Source organism: Aulonocara stuartgranti (assembly GCF_965226115.1).
Source record: "Aulonocara stuartgranti genome assembly, chromosome: 11".
Classification (NCBI taxonomy): domain Eukaryota; kingdom Metazoa; phylum Chordata; class Actinopteri; order Cichliformes; family Cichlidae; genus Aulonocara; species Aulonocara stuartgranti.
In genome coordinates, this window is record NC_138947.1 from 4,876,440 (window position 1) to 4,892,547 (window position 16,108).

Consider the following 16,108-nt stretch of genomic DNA (forward strand, 5'->3'; position numbering starts at 1 on the left):
TATATATCGCCAGTTTGTCAGAACCAATTCACTACTTGAAAAAAACAGACATCTTTGCATCTCTGTGGAAAAATAAAAAAAAGGTTTCAGGTCTTATCATCACATTTCTGCACTCTTTCCCCAGATTCATTTATTTTTCACAGCTCTGAAGTCCTCAATTACATGATTTTTCCTTAACACATCTTTTCCCTCTTAGCTTCAGCGCATGACGGTAACCATGGAGAACACTTACCGTCACCTCTCCGCAGCCGGTATCTTGGCCTCTCCTTTGTGTCCGTGCTGCTGTCTTTGTTATTATTATGAGATGCTGAATCCTCCTCTGTCAGTGCCTCACTTTGTTCTGACACAGGAGATGCTGCAGGTGAGACCTCCTCCACCCCTGGCCCGGATTCATTCCCAGTGTTCTCACTTTGATTCTTCTTCCCACTTGGTTCTTCTTCTCCAGCCTTGCCAGAGGCTTCGTCATTCCCTTCCTTCTCCACCACGTCAGCTCCAGCTTGAGGTTCTGCATGATTGGTGGGGCTTGAGGGGTTTGAAGGGCTACAGCTTCCCAGGGAGTCAAGCACAGAGCAGGGGCTGGAGTGCAGAGACAGAGAGGGGGTGTCGGGTTCTCTGATCCTGGTACACGGGGCTCCGTATGGTTCCTGGACAAATCCTACAAACATCACCCCTTGGTCAGCGGCATCCTGTATCTGCTGTTGGGAGCAAGGACAATGAAGAAAAAATATTAAAAGCCAGAATGATGACAACAAATGATTTACAGTGCCTTATTTTTGGTTAAATTCAAGTAAAAACAATCAGTGATTTGACAGAAAATAAATCAGATGCTGATTTATATCAGTATTATTAAGGCAACAACATGTAATCATTAGGCAGGGATAGCTCAGTAGGTAGAGTGGTGGCCCCATGATCGGAAGGTCGGGGGTTCGACTCCACTGAACGGCTACCCTGAGGTACCCCTGAGCAAGGTACCGTCCCTACACACTGCTCCCCGGGCGCTGCACTGGTGGCTGCCCACTGCTTCACTGGGTGAATGGGTTAAATGCAGAGGAACTATTTCCCTATGGGGACTAACACGCACACTTTATACTTACTTTACTTTACATAATAAAACATTATCTTTTTGAGGTTCTGGAACCCTGGTGGTACCAAATCTGAAGTTATCTCTGTATTTGTGATCACAGGACATAATTTTTGGTTACATCTCATCACAGAAACTGTTTATCTACTATTGGTGATGCAGAGTAGCTGCCAAAATGAGATCTTGTAATCATCAGCTGAAGACAACTCTTCTGAGGAAGATCGAATTTTATCAGACTTTTATTTTTAGTCATGACTCGAAATGAAACCTTGAAAAATGACCATTGCTGCCAGAGGCTAAGTCAGCAGGCTAATTATTCTAATGTTTAACATGCAAGATGAAGATGTCCACTTGTAATTTTATTGACATTTTGGAAGCTACAACATGAGTCAGCTGATCAATTAAGTTATCTGCAGACTAATTAGTGGCAAAAATAGTTGTTTTAGCCCTTGAAATGTCTTGAACAGTATCCAGTGATCAGGATCCAGATTAAGAACAAGGAGACCCCCAAACAAATCTTTCCCAAGAGAGCTGAAACTAAACTTCAGGAGTTGGTTTGAAATCAGATAACTTGAATTGATAGTTTTTTTCTTTCCACGGCTTCATGGAGTTGTTTGCATCTGTTAAATTTTAGTTTTCCCTTCACTTCTCTTTATTCCTTTCCGGCAGCGTCTCCAATCACAGTTTTGATTAGATTGGAACAGCCACAACCCTGTACTCAGACCTGGGCCACATCCCAGATTCAGCGCTCTATTGTTTTCTCTGTCTTGTTGTTGTCTGGCCTTTTACGTCAATATTGGGGTTCTGCTACAGAGCGAGATTGAAACGTTAACTGTCAGGGAATGTTAATGATGCCATTCTCCATTTCTGCCCTGGTCCACCAACCAACCCCCTCTCCAAGCCAAGGCGGCACCCATCTCTATCTCGAGTAACATTGAGGGAAGAAAATAAAAATCAAATTGCAGGTTATTCACTATGAAATTAAATTGGAAAACAGTCACATTGTTTCCAGCCATATTGTTTAATATCAGCTGAATGCTCTCTGTGTGCTTCCACATCATATTCCCCATACCAATATGTTGAAATGGAATTGCTGAGATAAAAGGGAGCAACTGGTGTATCTCATTTAATGGTAATGCAGGCAGTCAAAGAGAGAAATGAATGGCTCTGACTGTATAATGTTGGTGCAGTTGATAGAACAGTAGATTCAAACAGCAGGCTGTAATGATTGAATTTATTTTTGGTGCCATTATTATTGTTATCATCATCATTTCATTAAACCCCTTGCTTGACAATGTAGAACCATTCAGATTAGATTTCTTTCTCAAGAGACATCTTGACAATAGACCACCAGCATCGGGACTTTTGTTAAGACTGCAGATAACCACAAAGATAAATGACAAAATGAGAGTCACAAACAGTGCGTTCACACAACAACAGCAGAGCCAAAGCAATGCATGCACAAATAATGTCAAAAAGAGTGAAAAAAGAGTAGTTTCCATTCACTAGAAAATCAAAACTGCAAACATTTGCTTGCATTGCATCCTTATATCAATTATTTGTCTTTTTCCCTCCTTTGTGTTGCAGTCCAGCTGCTCTTCATTTCTGCTCCTCATATGCATATACAATCTTTGTCTTTTTCTAACAACACAAGTGCTTTGAACACAAATGTTAATCTGTACAAAGCCATACCACCACTTTTAAGGTGTATACAGTGTTGCTGGGGTTAGCACCAAATCACAACAGCAGTCACCTCAGGGCTAATTTATATTGTGAGGTAAAGACCCTACAGTAAGACAACATATCATAAATACTGATTTGATCTCGGGGATTTTTTTTTTTTTAGCTTTTGGCTCCTGTTTGGTTTCACTATTGTTCCAAGTGTACCGCGAGTCCTTGGTTCCTTGCTCTATTGTGATTGTTCTCATCATTAGTTTCAGTTTTTGTGTTTCCTTGTGTCATCGCTTTTGTTTGTCTTACATTTTATTTCCTCCTGATTGTTTTGATTGTCTGCACCTGAGTCTTATTTCGCTCACCTGTCTCTTGTCTATTAAGTCCTCTGTGTATCGACTTGCCCCTATATTACTGTGCTTTCATGTTTCTCTGTGTGCTCTATGATCTCTTGTGGGTTTGGGGTATTTTGTTAGTTTATCATTCTGTTTACAGTTTGAATAAATGCTTCATTTTTGTTTGAATGCCTTCAGTGTCCTGTGCTGCACATTCTGACACAATAAAAAAAAAACCCTGACAATGTAAACAGATGCAAAGTCAGAAGATCACAGGTTACAGTTATGTTAACTACAGCAGCAATCCAGCAATAATGGAAAGAACTTGGATGAGTAGAGAAACAACAGTGCATCATTAGTTTATGACATGAAGGTCAGTCCAGCGAGTTACCAGCATCACAAATTGCCAATTAACAATGTCTCAAATTAGAGTCAATGCTTCATAAGTTCACGCAGGAGGAACTCATCATCAGCACCAGCTGCTGGGAGGAGTCTGTGTGAATCGGGCCTTTAAGGCTCAGCTGCTTCAAAGGAGCCACTACTGAGGAAGACCTAAATGCACCTTAAGGCTCTGTAAGAGATGTTTAACTGAGAAGGACAGTGATGGGCTGCTTCATCAGATGTTCTGACCTCGACAGTTACCCAACTTCAGCGCAGCTTCAACTGTTCTGGCATGAGATGAACTAAAGAGTGGAAAAAGTTTGGAAACTCTTTTAAAACTTTTGAAAAAACTCCAGGTGAGCCGAAAGTGTTCAAAGTCATTAATGGAATCTATTTTGACACCTTTCTGCAGCTTCCACAAACCTATTTGTATCTTCAGCAATGATCTACAATGCAAAATGTGATGAAAACCCCTTAAAATGTCTCCCAACTTTTGACCGTTACTGTATGTTTATATGTTAATAATGGTGAAAATGTGTTTCTGTCAAAAACTGTCCAGTCTTCAAGTGTTAGTTTTTCTTTGTTTAGAAAACAAATGAGCTTTAACGTCTAACAGTTATTGAGCATAATTATGAATAGTTACTTTGTAATTAGACTTTACATTTACTTAAACACAGAGAAAGCAGTTTGACAGCTTAAACCTAAAAACTGCACCTTAATGCCTGTGTGTAAATGTCTTTGTTTTACTCAGTTTCAAGGCATTTCATAAGAAAACTGAACTTATTGGAATATCACTGTCTACTAATGAGAGTAGTTTGATTTTTTTTAGATAAAAAGAAGAAGTGGTTTGAGAGTTACTGCAACTACAAGACTGCTTGTTTGGCCACATCAAAGAAGGGTTAATGTTATTTCTGAAAATGAGAACAATTGCTAATTCAGGAGTCGTGTCCTGCATATACTGCTGGGGATAAAAGAGTAAATGGAGAATAAAATTAAAAATCAGCATTCCTCTGAACTTCTCATTTTAAATGAACACACAAGTCACTCTGGCCCAGATGGAGCCACCTCAGGTCAAGAAAATGAGGATTTGAGGTCGAAATCACATCATTTCTCTTCATTAGCAGAAATGATGCTGAGCACAAACTTGATGAAAAAATATTCAGGAAGTAGCTTCCCTGATACTGCCACCAGAATATCAACAGCCTGTAGTGAAAATCCCATTTCAATTTTGACTTGAGACCACATTTTCTATTTCCCCCGTAAGTTATTAAAGTGGCACCAGGAGGAGGTGTCTGAAGGTCAAGATGAAAACCCCGGAGAGAGAGATAGAGAGCGCAGACAGAGTGAGGGCAGAAATGACAGAGGCTAAAGGGATAATGACAGAGACTGAGACAGAACGGAAGAAAAAGGACTGAATATGAAAGTTGAAGAAAGGAAAATGGAGGCAGCAATAGAATCCAAGAGAGTATCTCAAGAAAACTGCCCTCTTTGCTCCTTTCTCTACCACTCATCCATGTCCACTCTCCTTTTAATAGATTTGTAGCATGGCCTCCTGCTCCTACTTCAGCAGGCGTGTAGCCGCTCAGTAGATTAAAATGATAACCAACAGTAATGAGGTCCTACAGGACTGCAGTTGCATGACTAATCGAAGGGCAAAATGCAGAGAAAGGTTCAGAAGCGGGGCTCAAAAGGCCGGCATCGGGGCTGGTAATATATAGATTAGGCAGGAGAGTTGAATCATGATGACGCAGCATTTCCAGCCTGCAAAAGAGGAGGGTGTGTCGTATATATCATCTGAAGTGCCATTTCAAGCAGGCTTTCAGCAGCAATGTATTCACAACAGTGACATATGATACACAGCCAATTCATTATTAAATCAGTGATTTCGAATCTCTGGCTCCTGTTTGGTGCTTTCATCTTCTCTATGGGAAATACATCTATGCAAGCTGCTTGGTTTGCTAATTAACATTAGACGTGAACCATGAGGGAAACACGGCTTTTATCACAGATAGATATGTGCAGCTTCACTGAGACACGGGGGCAATATTCTGTATTTTAAAGTTATACGATAACTTTAAAATACAGAATACATTTATTATGCTTCATATCTCAACATGAGGACCAGCAGAGGATTATCAATACCACAAATCATAAACACCAAAACCCACTGAAGTGCTAGCTTGTTTGCAACTAGCTCGTGGACAAGCTAGCAGCTACAGAACCAATCAGAGAATAAGTGGAGAGCAAAAGACAACTGTAAATAGAGTGGATTTTGACTAAGATTCAAAGAATGAGACCACAGTTTGATACCAAGTTCTCATTAAAAAAAAACATCACGTTCACTAAATAAATAAATGAATAAAAAGAACTTTTTATGTACAACTCTGGTTCTAATAATTTGGGTTTGCTCCTTTATTACTGTAAGAAAATAATTTATGAGACAGCAGGTGCTTACGCCAGGTGTCACATAAAATTCTACCAGAATATTTCAATGATATTTCTGATAACAATTTCATTTCATTGATGCTTACTGACAGCAGCTTTTCTAAGTGTAAGTAAATAAAGAGTATTTTCCATCCTTATTTTCCACTGAACTCAGTGGAAATGACGCTCTTTCAAGTTTGAAGTGTGAAACTATTGAAACAAGGTGGCAGCAGCAGCTTTAGAGTGCAACAGTGACACAGCGTAAGTCAAACATAAGCACAAATGTATTTGAAGTCATTTTAAGTATAAAATAACTCATGAACATTTTAGTTTAACAGAAACTAGACTAAGAGAACCTTGTAACTAATCAGAAGCTGCACACTATTGTCACATAATAAAGCTGAAAAATATTCTCCACCAGGGACATTGTATGTTGGGTTAAGCTTTTAAACCAGCTGCTTAAACTCCCTGCTTTTCCACCCTGTAACCCCATCAATAAAGTCCATTCACCATTCATTTTGAACAAAAATGAACAAAGTGCAGCTAGCAAGTGCACCAGTGGTGCTCTGTTCAATTATTTGCTTACATTTACTGCATGTGTCTTCTCCTTCATCGCCTTGTTGGTCTTAATAGTGTGTTTTTGCTTGAAGTGGTGAAAAATTGTTTTATATAGGAAGTGAGCTTAATACAACTCTAACAACAATGTAACAATGATTTTAAACTTTGACATTAATTTAAAAAACAAACTAAAAAACAAACAAACAAATCTTACAATTATGGTTATGTGGTGCAATTACCCAACTAATTAAGACAGCTGCCGATTACGCTGTTACTATTTTAATACATCAGCTGTTTAACACTGAATCGGTCCAGCTACTCTGTATTTTATACCAAACAATGTAAAACAAAATTAGCAAGCAGGAGAAGAATCTGTTCTTCTGAGGTGAGATGGAGGTGCAGGTAAAATGACTCTATTGCTGCTCATTATTTGCTAATTGTTGGTGGTCTGTCAGTATTTGGGTCAGCTAATCTCATTTTGGATTGGATCTAATTATGTGGGTCGAGGCTGGAGATGCTCGGGTAACCTTTGATCAGATCCCTCTTTTATAAAATAATTATCTTGGGTTTAGGTAGATTTTTTTTACCATTCTTTAATCTGACTAATGCTCATACTAGACGGAATTACTTACTGTAGGTCTGGTGCCCTCTCTATGTGTCACAGCTTTTAGTTAATAATCCTAAACTATAATATTTTGCAAAGACTGTGGATCTTGTACTATTTAGTCACCATTTGCAGAACAACTAGTTTTCTTTGTAGATAATTTGCCATCATACTCATGGCAAAAATTGTTGAACATCAGAGCAGAAATGTGATTTTTTTCGCGAAAGAAAAACAGACAGGATTGCAGAATGTGGACATGATGTTGAGAGTATAGAAAGAGCACCTACTGGCTGCTAAAAAAGAGCAACACATAGCAAACATCAGGGAAATCTGTTTGTGTGAAACTCCCCTTATCAAAAACAAAATATCAGCCCATTTATCTCACATTTAAATCACCAAACATCGGTATCCAATATCCATTTGGCTCTACTGTATTTTACCAATAACAATTCAACACTGCAGATATGACTGAATGAAAGAATGAAACAGAATGAAAGTTGTAATGTTGCTATTAATTTGTGGAATATTTCCATCTTGCTACTGTCCGCGTTTTATCAAGGTGTAAGGTTGCAATTATGTCAAACTTTGTCACTCCTCTTCATTGGCAACTTTGCTCCAAACATTCGGTGACAAGGTGTTATTAAAAGATTACAACATGATTGCTTGCTGGCAGAGCTGTAGGCATTTAAGTGTTGTGTTCTCTGGCTCTTCAGACAAGGTGACATGCTGAATAAAGCAATTTAAGGTTTGGTGGCAGAAATAATGACGTCTAGAGAAACCACCAACTACATTCATCTGCTTGGAGTAAAAGCCACCGCAATTTCTCTGCAATCATCCCTCCCTATCTCTTGCTATCCTCTTTCCAGCTGGGCACAACCTAACAAGACATTCAGCTTGGCATTTGTAAAACAGACCTACCTTCTTGACGTAGCCCTGGATGAGCTCTGGGGTGGGCACCTGCTCAGCAGACAGGCACTCTTCCAGCTGTAGTTTGCATGGTGGGCTGACTGGCTGGCTCCTTTCCACCCTGCATGCAACACAGTTGGGGTGACAATGAATTTCAGCCTTCCAGTGAACCGGCCTGTTGAGCAAATGCTCAGAATACATAAAGCCACCGATGGAAACCCACCTTCACAGCCAGCTTAAAATGATAAAATTACAGTCACAAACAGGGTGCTATTGACAGACCCAGGAATCAAATACAAAGAACCCTCTATCAACAAATTATGCTGCATCAAGAAGCTTTGTTAATGCTATTGTTGCCCAGTGGGAGGTAAAAGAAAAATACAATAACAGTTAAGTGAGGCAAAGATCTACATGGATGAAAGAAAACACACACAGTAGGCAGAAATTTCAATGCAAATCTCATCTGCCCCCCCTCCCCCCTGCAGCCCTCCCCTTTGAAGCCATATCAGTATTTTGAGCGCAGAGAATCTATTTATATGATATTGTATTTTCCTACTTTGTCCTCTGCAGGAAATCCCAGAGCCAGCCCCAAAGAGACTAATGCCCCAGCTTCTATCTCCCAGCTTCTCATCCTGTTGACAAGGCGAAGAAGCCCCACACACAGTTTTGCTCAGGGTGCAGCTGAGTCAGTGTGCACATACAGTACGTGTTTGCGTGCAAGGGCTGTACGTCTGTGCTCTGCATGAGCTCTGGCTTTACACGGACACCTGATGTGCAGGAGGGTAAAAGATGCATGCATGCAAGCTGCTGTGTGTATTAGGGGCTGCCCTTGCAACTTCTCAGTTCAGGCTCTGAGTGAGCGTACGTGTCTCATCCTCTTTGTGTGTCGCTGTGTGATCCTTATGCTTTATCGCAGTGATTTTCCTGCCACGGCTCCACTGGATGTATCAAAAGGAGTAGTTTTTGGTGAGATGTGCTAAGAAATACGTCAGAATATATTTTCAATGCAAACAGACCACAAATAGTTGTTTTCTTCAGGTAATTTAATAAATGTGAATTTGTATTAAGATCTGCTTGTTGGTGGATTATTTTATGCTCCCTGCACTTTCCCCTGGTGAACTAGCCATCACCTGGCCCTTCAGCTCACAGATGAGTGGCATAGATAGTTTTATTTAACCCTAAGCAAAAAAAGAAAATAAACCCATTTACAAAATGACAAAATACTTCTTTAATGTTTGGCCGGCTGGAGCCTATCCCAGTCGCCAGTTTGTCTCGGGGTCATACTTACATGAAAATTACAAATTAAATGGCAACTGCAGTCTCTGAACAAATGACATCTATAGAGCTTTGTCAAACTGTTTTTTTCCAAGCTGACATTATCGCGAATGTCCTTATTTTTCTGAAATTTCCAAAACAAGTTGGTGGGAATTTCAGGATTGAGTAGGGAACTGCTAACTTCGTCTGAGATAGCAGAAGCGAACTTTAAGTGCACATAGGCTTAAAGGGACAGAAGCTGAGGCTGTTTCAGCCAGAAAATGTACTGAGAGTCTGCATAAATGGCCAGTAAAAAATGAAAATCGCACTTATTTTTGAGCTGTGAATCATGAAAGGTTTCACCAGTAGAGCCCCAGAATAAAATACAGAGCTGAAAATGAACATAATAGCACCCCTTTAAAGCCCAAACTGTCAGATTTTTTTGGCATAAAAGACACTTTTATAGTCACAGGGAAACCAAGAGCTCATTTATATATATATTTTTTCATTTCACTCTCATTTTCAAGCTATTTTTTTCTTCCTTGTCAAAAACATCGAGCATGTAAAGTAAAATATTGTATTGCATTTTCACTTTAAATCCAGGCCTATTTGCATATTAGACCTCAGAGTATGAGGGATTACTGAGTCACTTCACTTGATCGATTAAAAAAAAAACAAGCAGGGAACGCACATACTTTGCTGTCACTGACACCCATCGCTCAGTGTATACTGCTGCCGCAGCATACAGCAGAGCAGAAACTGGGCCGGCTGACTTGTTAAGCAAAAATTTCACACACTCTGTGAAACATTCATTACGACGAGCTGGGAGCTTCTTCTTCTTCTTTTTTTTGCAGCGTCATAACAATCAAAGGCACAACGGCAAAAGCCTGGTGGCACTGCCAGAAAAGGTACATGTATCCCCTGTTGGTTGCGACATAAATCTGAACCAACCAGCTCGGCTGGGCTTCAGGCACTTCTTCAGGAAACAAAACAGAGAAATGGAGACAGAGATGCTGTCAGCTAGTAGAGTTTACACGGTGCAGCAGAGAGGGAAGCATTTGTTTTGTTACAGTCTCAGTTTTTAAAATCTGATTTCACATTTTCGACCTTATGAAACATGCTTTGAGAAAACACCCAGAGGTTTATTGTGCAGTTATGTGACAGAAGTTTCAAAGGATGAAACAAAGTGTCCTTCACTTTACTTGCTGTTGAAGAAAAATTAAAACAACGTCCGATCATTTGCCATTCAAACAAAAGTGATTCAGTCCCTCTAAAAGACTTTAAAATAAATAAATCACTCTGAAGCGCAATCATTTCCTTTACTTTTGTGCTATTAAATGTTTTCTATGGAGGAGGTTTGGAAAATAATACTAAACGTTCATGGAAGAGACTTCTGCAAGCAGAGAGAAGGAAAGGGCAGGGGAAACAATTCAAACTGAGCTCTCAGTCCTGGAGGGAGGCCTTGGGTTAAAAATAGCAGCTGCATCACCTGCAGTCCATCTTCACTGTGTGAAACGGTGACTTTTCATGCAGCTTGCAGCACCGGCTGTCAACCCCTAAAGCCTCGTGTGGTTAGACGGGTGTCAAATGCCTGCCCACCTATGTGGAGCTCCCTCCTGTGTGAGTACACCTGCTCCACTCCATCCTCTCTCGTCTCTTGCCACAGACGGGTCACATGCTTTGTTTCTCCATAGAACATCTTTTGTTAGACTAATCACTCCCACTGGAGCTGAACGTTCACATGGAAACTAATTGCATATTACCTGTTAATGGCTTGCTTTGGGATTTGTTTTAGCATTGTAGTGGCAACATCATCTGTAAATCTGTGGTTTCCAATTACACTTTGTTCACTGAAGTATGAAAAGTGATTCTGTTGATACATTATTGTTTTCCAGTGGACACCAAACTGAAAAAATGTCCAAAACAAGTTTAGTTGTTGTCTATTATTCAAAATATTATTCTCAGAACAACGCTCTGAAGATAACTTTTGGCGACTCACAGCTCGATTAAGAAGAAGAAGATATTTGGTTAGCGATTGGTAATTCCTGGCAATAACCGCTTACTTCTTTGGTAATAGCTGAGATCATAGCTGTCTCCCCATAAACCAAAAACAGACTATTTACCCCTGAGTGTTGCTCAATAAAGAGTTAGGTATTGCAACATCCAGTCTGAGAGCCCACTGGAAATCATCTGATGACTTAACCACTTGGGAAAACAGGCAAATTTTCTAGTGTAGCAGAAGGCCTTGCACTTGTCATTGTTTATAAATACTGACACATCCATCCACCCATCCATTTTCTTCCACTTATCCAATTTAAAGATGCATTTGGGAAGGAGCCTATCTCAGATGTCATAGGGCAAGAGGAAAGGTACACCAAGGACAGGTCGCGAATCTCCTGCAGAGGTATCACAGGGAGAGGATACAACTTGGGCTCACCATTTCACCTAACATGCATGTCTTTGGATTGTAGGAGGAAGCTGGAGTATCCAGACATGGGGAGAGAGTGCAAACTTCACCCAGAAACGCCCCAGCCAGCTGGTGGATCCAAAGCCAGGACCTTCTCGCTGTGAGATGACACTGCTAACCACAGCAGCCCCAAGCTGCACTAAATATGGATGCATTTAAAGCAAAGCAAATGATAAATCATCACCAGGTGTTAATCAGTGTTTTCAAGGTTTCACTTTTGCAAATGTTGTATATTTTCTGCTCTGCACAAGGACTCTTTAGTCCCAACAAAAGCCTAGTAAATGATGATCGAGTGACAACAAAGACAAACCAGAAAGGTACCAGTAACAAACATCTTGTGCCCTTCTCACAGATGCTGACACCCAAAATATACATTTTACAATAAAGGTAGATGGACTGGTTCTTACAGAGCACTCTTCTAAATCTAATTCTAATGTAATGACTGCTCAGAGTGCTTTTTGCTGCAAACCACACAAGCCACATTGACCTATTCACACATTATTTGTGGGTTCAATATCTTGCTCAGTGGCACTGAGGGAGCTGCTGACTGAACGACTGGTTAGTATATGACCAGCTCTACCTCATGAGCCACAGCGGGACACTTAACAACTCAGTTCTTTTGTTAAGGGGGAGCTGTGGCTTCACTGTTAACCAAAGTGGTGGACATACTAACCACGAGAGCTGTCACTCTCGCTACCCTGTTGCTTATCTGCTTAAAACCTGATTACAGCATTGGATGGATATTCTTCAACTTGTGGGCCAAACTTGCCTCCAGCAACCTGAAAACCTCTCAGCAAATGACTTATCCCCTCTTTTACTTGCCCACAAAAACTGATACCATTGCTGAAATCACAACCTCTCACCTCCTGTATTATATTTCATAGAAATATATAGCTAAAACATACTTTCACTTACACTAAGTAAGCATGTGTGCATTCAGTAAAATGCTTTAAGTCATTACTTTAATATCACCCAATTGAGGAAATGGCTTGAGAATAGTTAAACTGCACTCTCTGTATGCAAAAAAAGCTTTTCACTCACACGGCAGAAAGGAAGTCAAGGGTGCATAAAAGCACTCCACGGCAAAGTCAGCGAATGACTCAAAATATGAATTTCCTTCTGGCCTTTTTGCATCAGAAACAAAGTCGTGTCAGTCCTCTCCCACCCCAACTCATCTATTGCTATGACGACACAGTCAGGGTGCATCTGAACCCATGTTTAGCACTCTGCCACTGTGGTGCTTTAATAATACAGCACAACTCTTCTAATGTCACATTTTCACAGGTTCGTGAATAATTTCACCAGAGCGAATCCCCCCGTAATGGTTTTCAGACCGTACCTCTTTATTTTCCTCCTTCTCCATCCCTCTTGCACACTCTCCATCCTTATCCTCCCTCTCAACCCATCTCTCTCTTTCATCTCTCACTTTCCCTGCAAGCACACAGGAGCTCTTTGCAATTACCCAATAATGATGAATATATCCCATCAGACATTGCCTGCTGAACTGTAACCCTATTCCATCGTGACCAAATTGAACACTGGAAAATTTGACAGTTGACATTTTAAATTTTCAAACGGTGCAATCCATTTTGTATGCATTTCTTCTTCTTTCCCATTGCAGGATGTAATGGGCTTGAACACCACCAGTGACAAATTAAAATATAGGGTTTTTAAAGTTTTACCCCCCCCAACAAGATGTCAGTCAGGTGACTGCATCTGAACATGTGTAGATGACATAACGGTGAATGTACACAAGCTCTCTGTTAAATTCCCACAGCATCACCCCGTCCATTTGAATTGCCTTGTTGACTGAGCCTTTCACACTGAGGTTAATACTGTAGAGACTTAACTGGGATTGTGTCTGCAGACATACTGTGCATGTCAAATATAAATATAGCTGCTGTACACCAGTCAGCTCCTCTATTTTGACTTTCACTTTGTTTTCTGTATAGTCACAAAAAGCTGTTCATTTTGGAGCGATGGATGAATGGCTGCCTGCTGACATGTTTTCATTGTAACCCTCCACATCCCCCCAACCCCTGCACCCCTCCCCACCTTCTTCTTCTTCTTTTGATCCCTGGGCCTGACAGGGAAAGCGAACAGCAGAGGAGATGTTCTCCTTTCTGGTTTTGCTGATTTCTCTTCCCTGATCCCCTGGTGGAGTTTTGGATTCCCTTGGGCTGGTGCTGATGTGAGCAGCTGTCTCCACGGTGACAGACACTGCAGATAAAGCCTGGGCCTTGCATTCGGTTGAGGCCATCAAAGGATGGTAAACTTCCCTGCCCTTTTCACTCAATCTCTGTCTCTCCTTTTTTTTTTAAACAGCATTCAGCCTTCTTTCTCTCTTTTTCTTTCTATCCAGCTGTGATTCTCTTTCATTCCTCTTCCCCCTTATGGTGTCCCTTTTCACAGGAGCAAGGCAAGCATGTCTTTAAGAAAAAAAAATACAAGAAATGCAGTCTATTCAGCTGCTGCCCTTTCACTCAATGAGTCAATATTTTTGCTGTCCAGTTTTCCAGAGCAAAGGGGAGCAGAGACCATGTGCACAAATATCTGTGCATGCCAAAAGTGAGCCTGAAGTGTTCTATACAACAGCATCGGAGGTGATTACTAATGGACACAGAAGGGAGGGAAGATAAGGTGCCATGCATTCTAACTACACCAAACCCCTGCAGGTGGGGCATGGGTGTCCAGGGGGGAAAAGGACTGAAACTAATTTGAATAAATATGATTTTTGACAAATCTGCAGATGCTACCGTGTTGACCTTTATTTCAATAAGATTCAACTTGTGATTTTTTTTGGCTTGTGAAGGTTTCACAGCATCATATAGGGGCATTTCATTAATTTTCTTTAATGTGTAATTGTAATATAATCCATGCATTTGGTGTTAGCAGAGTAAAAGTCAGCTTTATTTTCTGCATAAACAGAAAATAAAGCATCTCTAATCATCAGGTTTAAAATGAATAACTCAGTTCTATTTTGCAATCCTTTTGATAGGAAGGATCTTTATTATGAGATACAAATGTCATATGCAATGCACTTCAGTATAAGCCTAATATATATGGTTATCACTGTGGTTTTAACAAGTGCTAAACAATGATTCAGAAAAATGACGCCAAATGGAGGTGCCAAAATCTGCAGTTCCTGAAGCAGCCACTTGGGATCCATTCCAAAAATAAAATCAGTAAATTAGTCAATAAAATCAATTCCTGTAGATTTCCATGTTGAAATCTCCAATTATCCATTCTCTTAGGTGTCACCTCAGTTAGAACTTGAGTTAACAAATAATTAAAGCATTTCATTCATTCACTCTCTCACCTGCACCTTTAACACAGATGTGACACATCAGAAAATATGTCATTGTTTTGGTAATCGTTATAGAAACGAGTTTGTTTGACAGGCTCTGACGAGCATCCTACTGTAAATGCTCTCTCGAACTCTCCTCTCCATTCATTATTTCCAGAGCAAGCATGCCTCAGATGACCGTATAGCAACTAAGTCTTTTAAAAATGTTTTTCCCTTTTTCTGGCAGAGACGTCACTGTCTCCCAGCGGCTGTCAGGTGAGTGACAGTAAGCAGGGCATATCGTAACGACGTGCACTGCTCAACTCTGCCAAAATTACTGTAAATAAAGATAAAACAGAAAGTCTGACAAACCCAAATTAAGTTGTCATGCTTGCTGTGATGAATTATCCCACACTGTGGAGGCTGTTTCTCATACTGTACAACAAGAAAAATCAGTGGAGGGTTTTTCTTTTTTGTTTTGTTTTTCGCTGAAGGGAGAAAAACAAGCCTGATATCTGCAGCAAACACTAGCAGGGATGAGGAAAAAGAAAGAGGTATCTTAAGACTGGCTCCCTCCTCCGATGAATTTAAATGATCATCAGCATACAATTGCACAAACTAATTTGTTTACTTCTCATTTGTGACTTTTTTTGAGCTGCATTATTTATCTTTTGTTCTGTTTTTGTGCAATGCTTAGTTTGCTTGTTTATTTTCTTTCTGTTTTATTTTCCATAAGGATAAACAAAGTTTCATTTCATGTTGTTTTATTGAAACTTTGTCACCTTCCTGGTTGCATGCCTGTTTCTGTTTTCAAATATTTATTTCTTTGAACATCAGTATTCCTGTCAGAGTAAGCCTCCCTTTAGTTTTATAGTTTTTCTTATATGATCACTCTGTGGTTGTGGAACAACTGTTGGGGCACAGCAGCTCTTATTATTACACTCCTTATTCTTGGTTGCTTGTAATATTGGGTATTGGTTTTCTGCAGTTATTGCATTGTCGCTGTGGGTGAAAGAGTTGCTAAATGACTGAAATGTCACTGTAGATTAGTGACTGTGGTGTTGCATTTTTGCTCATCAAGTAAAGATCTGCAGGAACAGTTTGTCAGTCTTTAGGAATGTGGTTTAAAGGAACAGCTCAC

The 16,108-nt window shown here is 40.2% G+C and overlaps 1 protein-coding gene across 3 annotated transcripts in view; it reads right to left on the reverse strand.

The window, feature by feature from the left end:
• rftn1b (raftlin, lipid raft linker 1b) overlaps positions 1-16,108 on the reverse strand; it is a 132,969-nt gene that overhangs the window by 47,921 nt on the left and 68,940 nt on the right. For all 3 annotated transcript variants that reach the window (XM_082552166.1, XM_082552168.1, XM_082552167.1), the window contains 2 exons: positions 7,973-8,081; positions 233-695 (listed from right to left, as the gene is read on the reverse strand). In XM_082552166.1, coding sequence (XP_082408292.1) covers positions 233-695; positions 7,973-8,081 — 572 coding nt within the window. The remainder of the gene's footprint in view (positions 1-232; positions 696-7,972; positions 8,082-16,108) is intronic.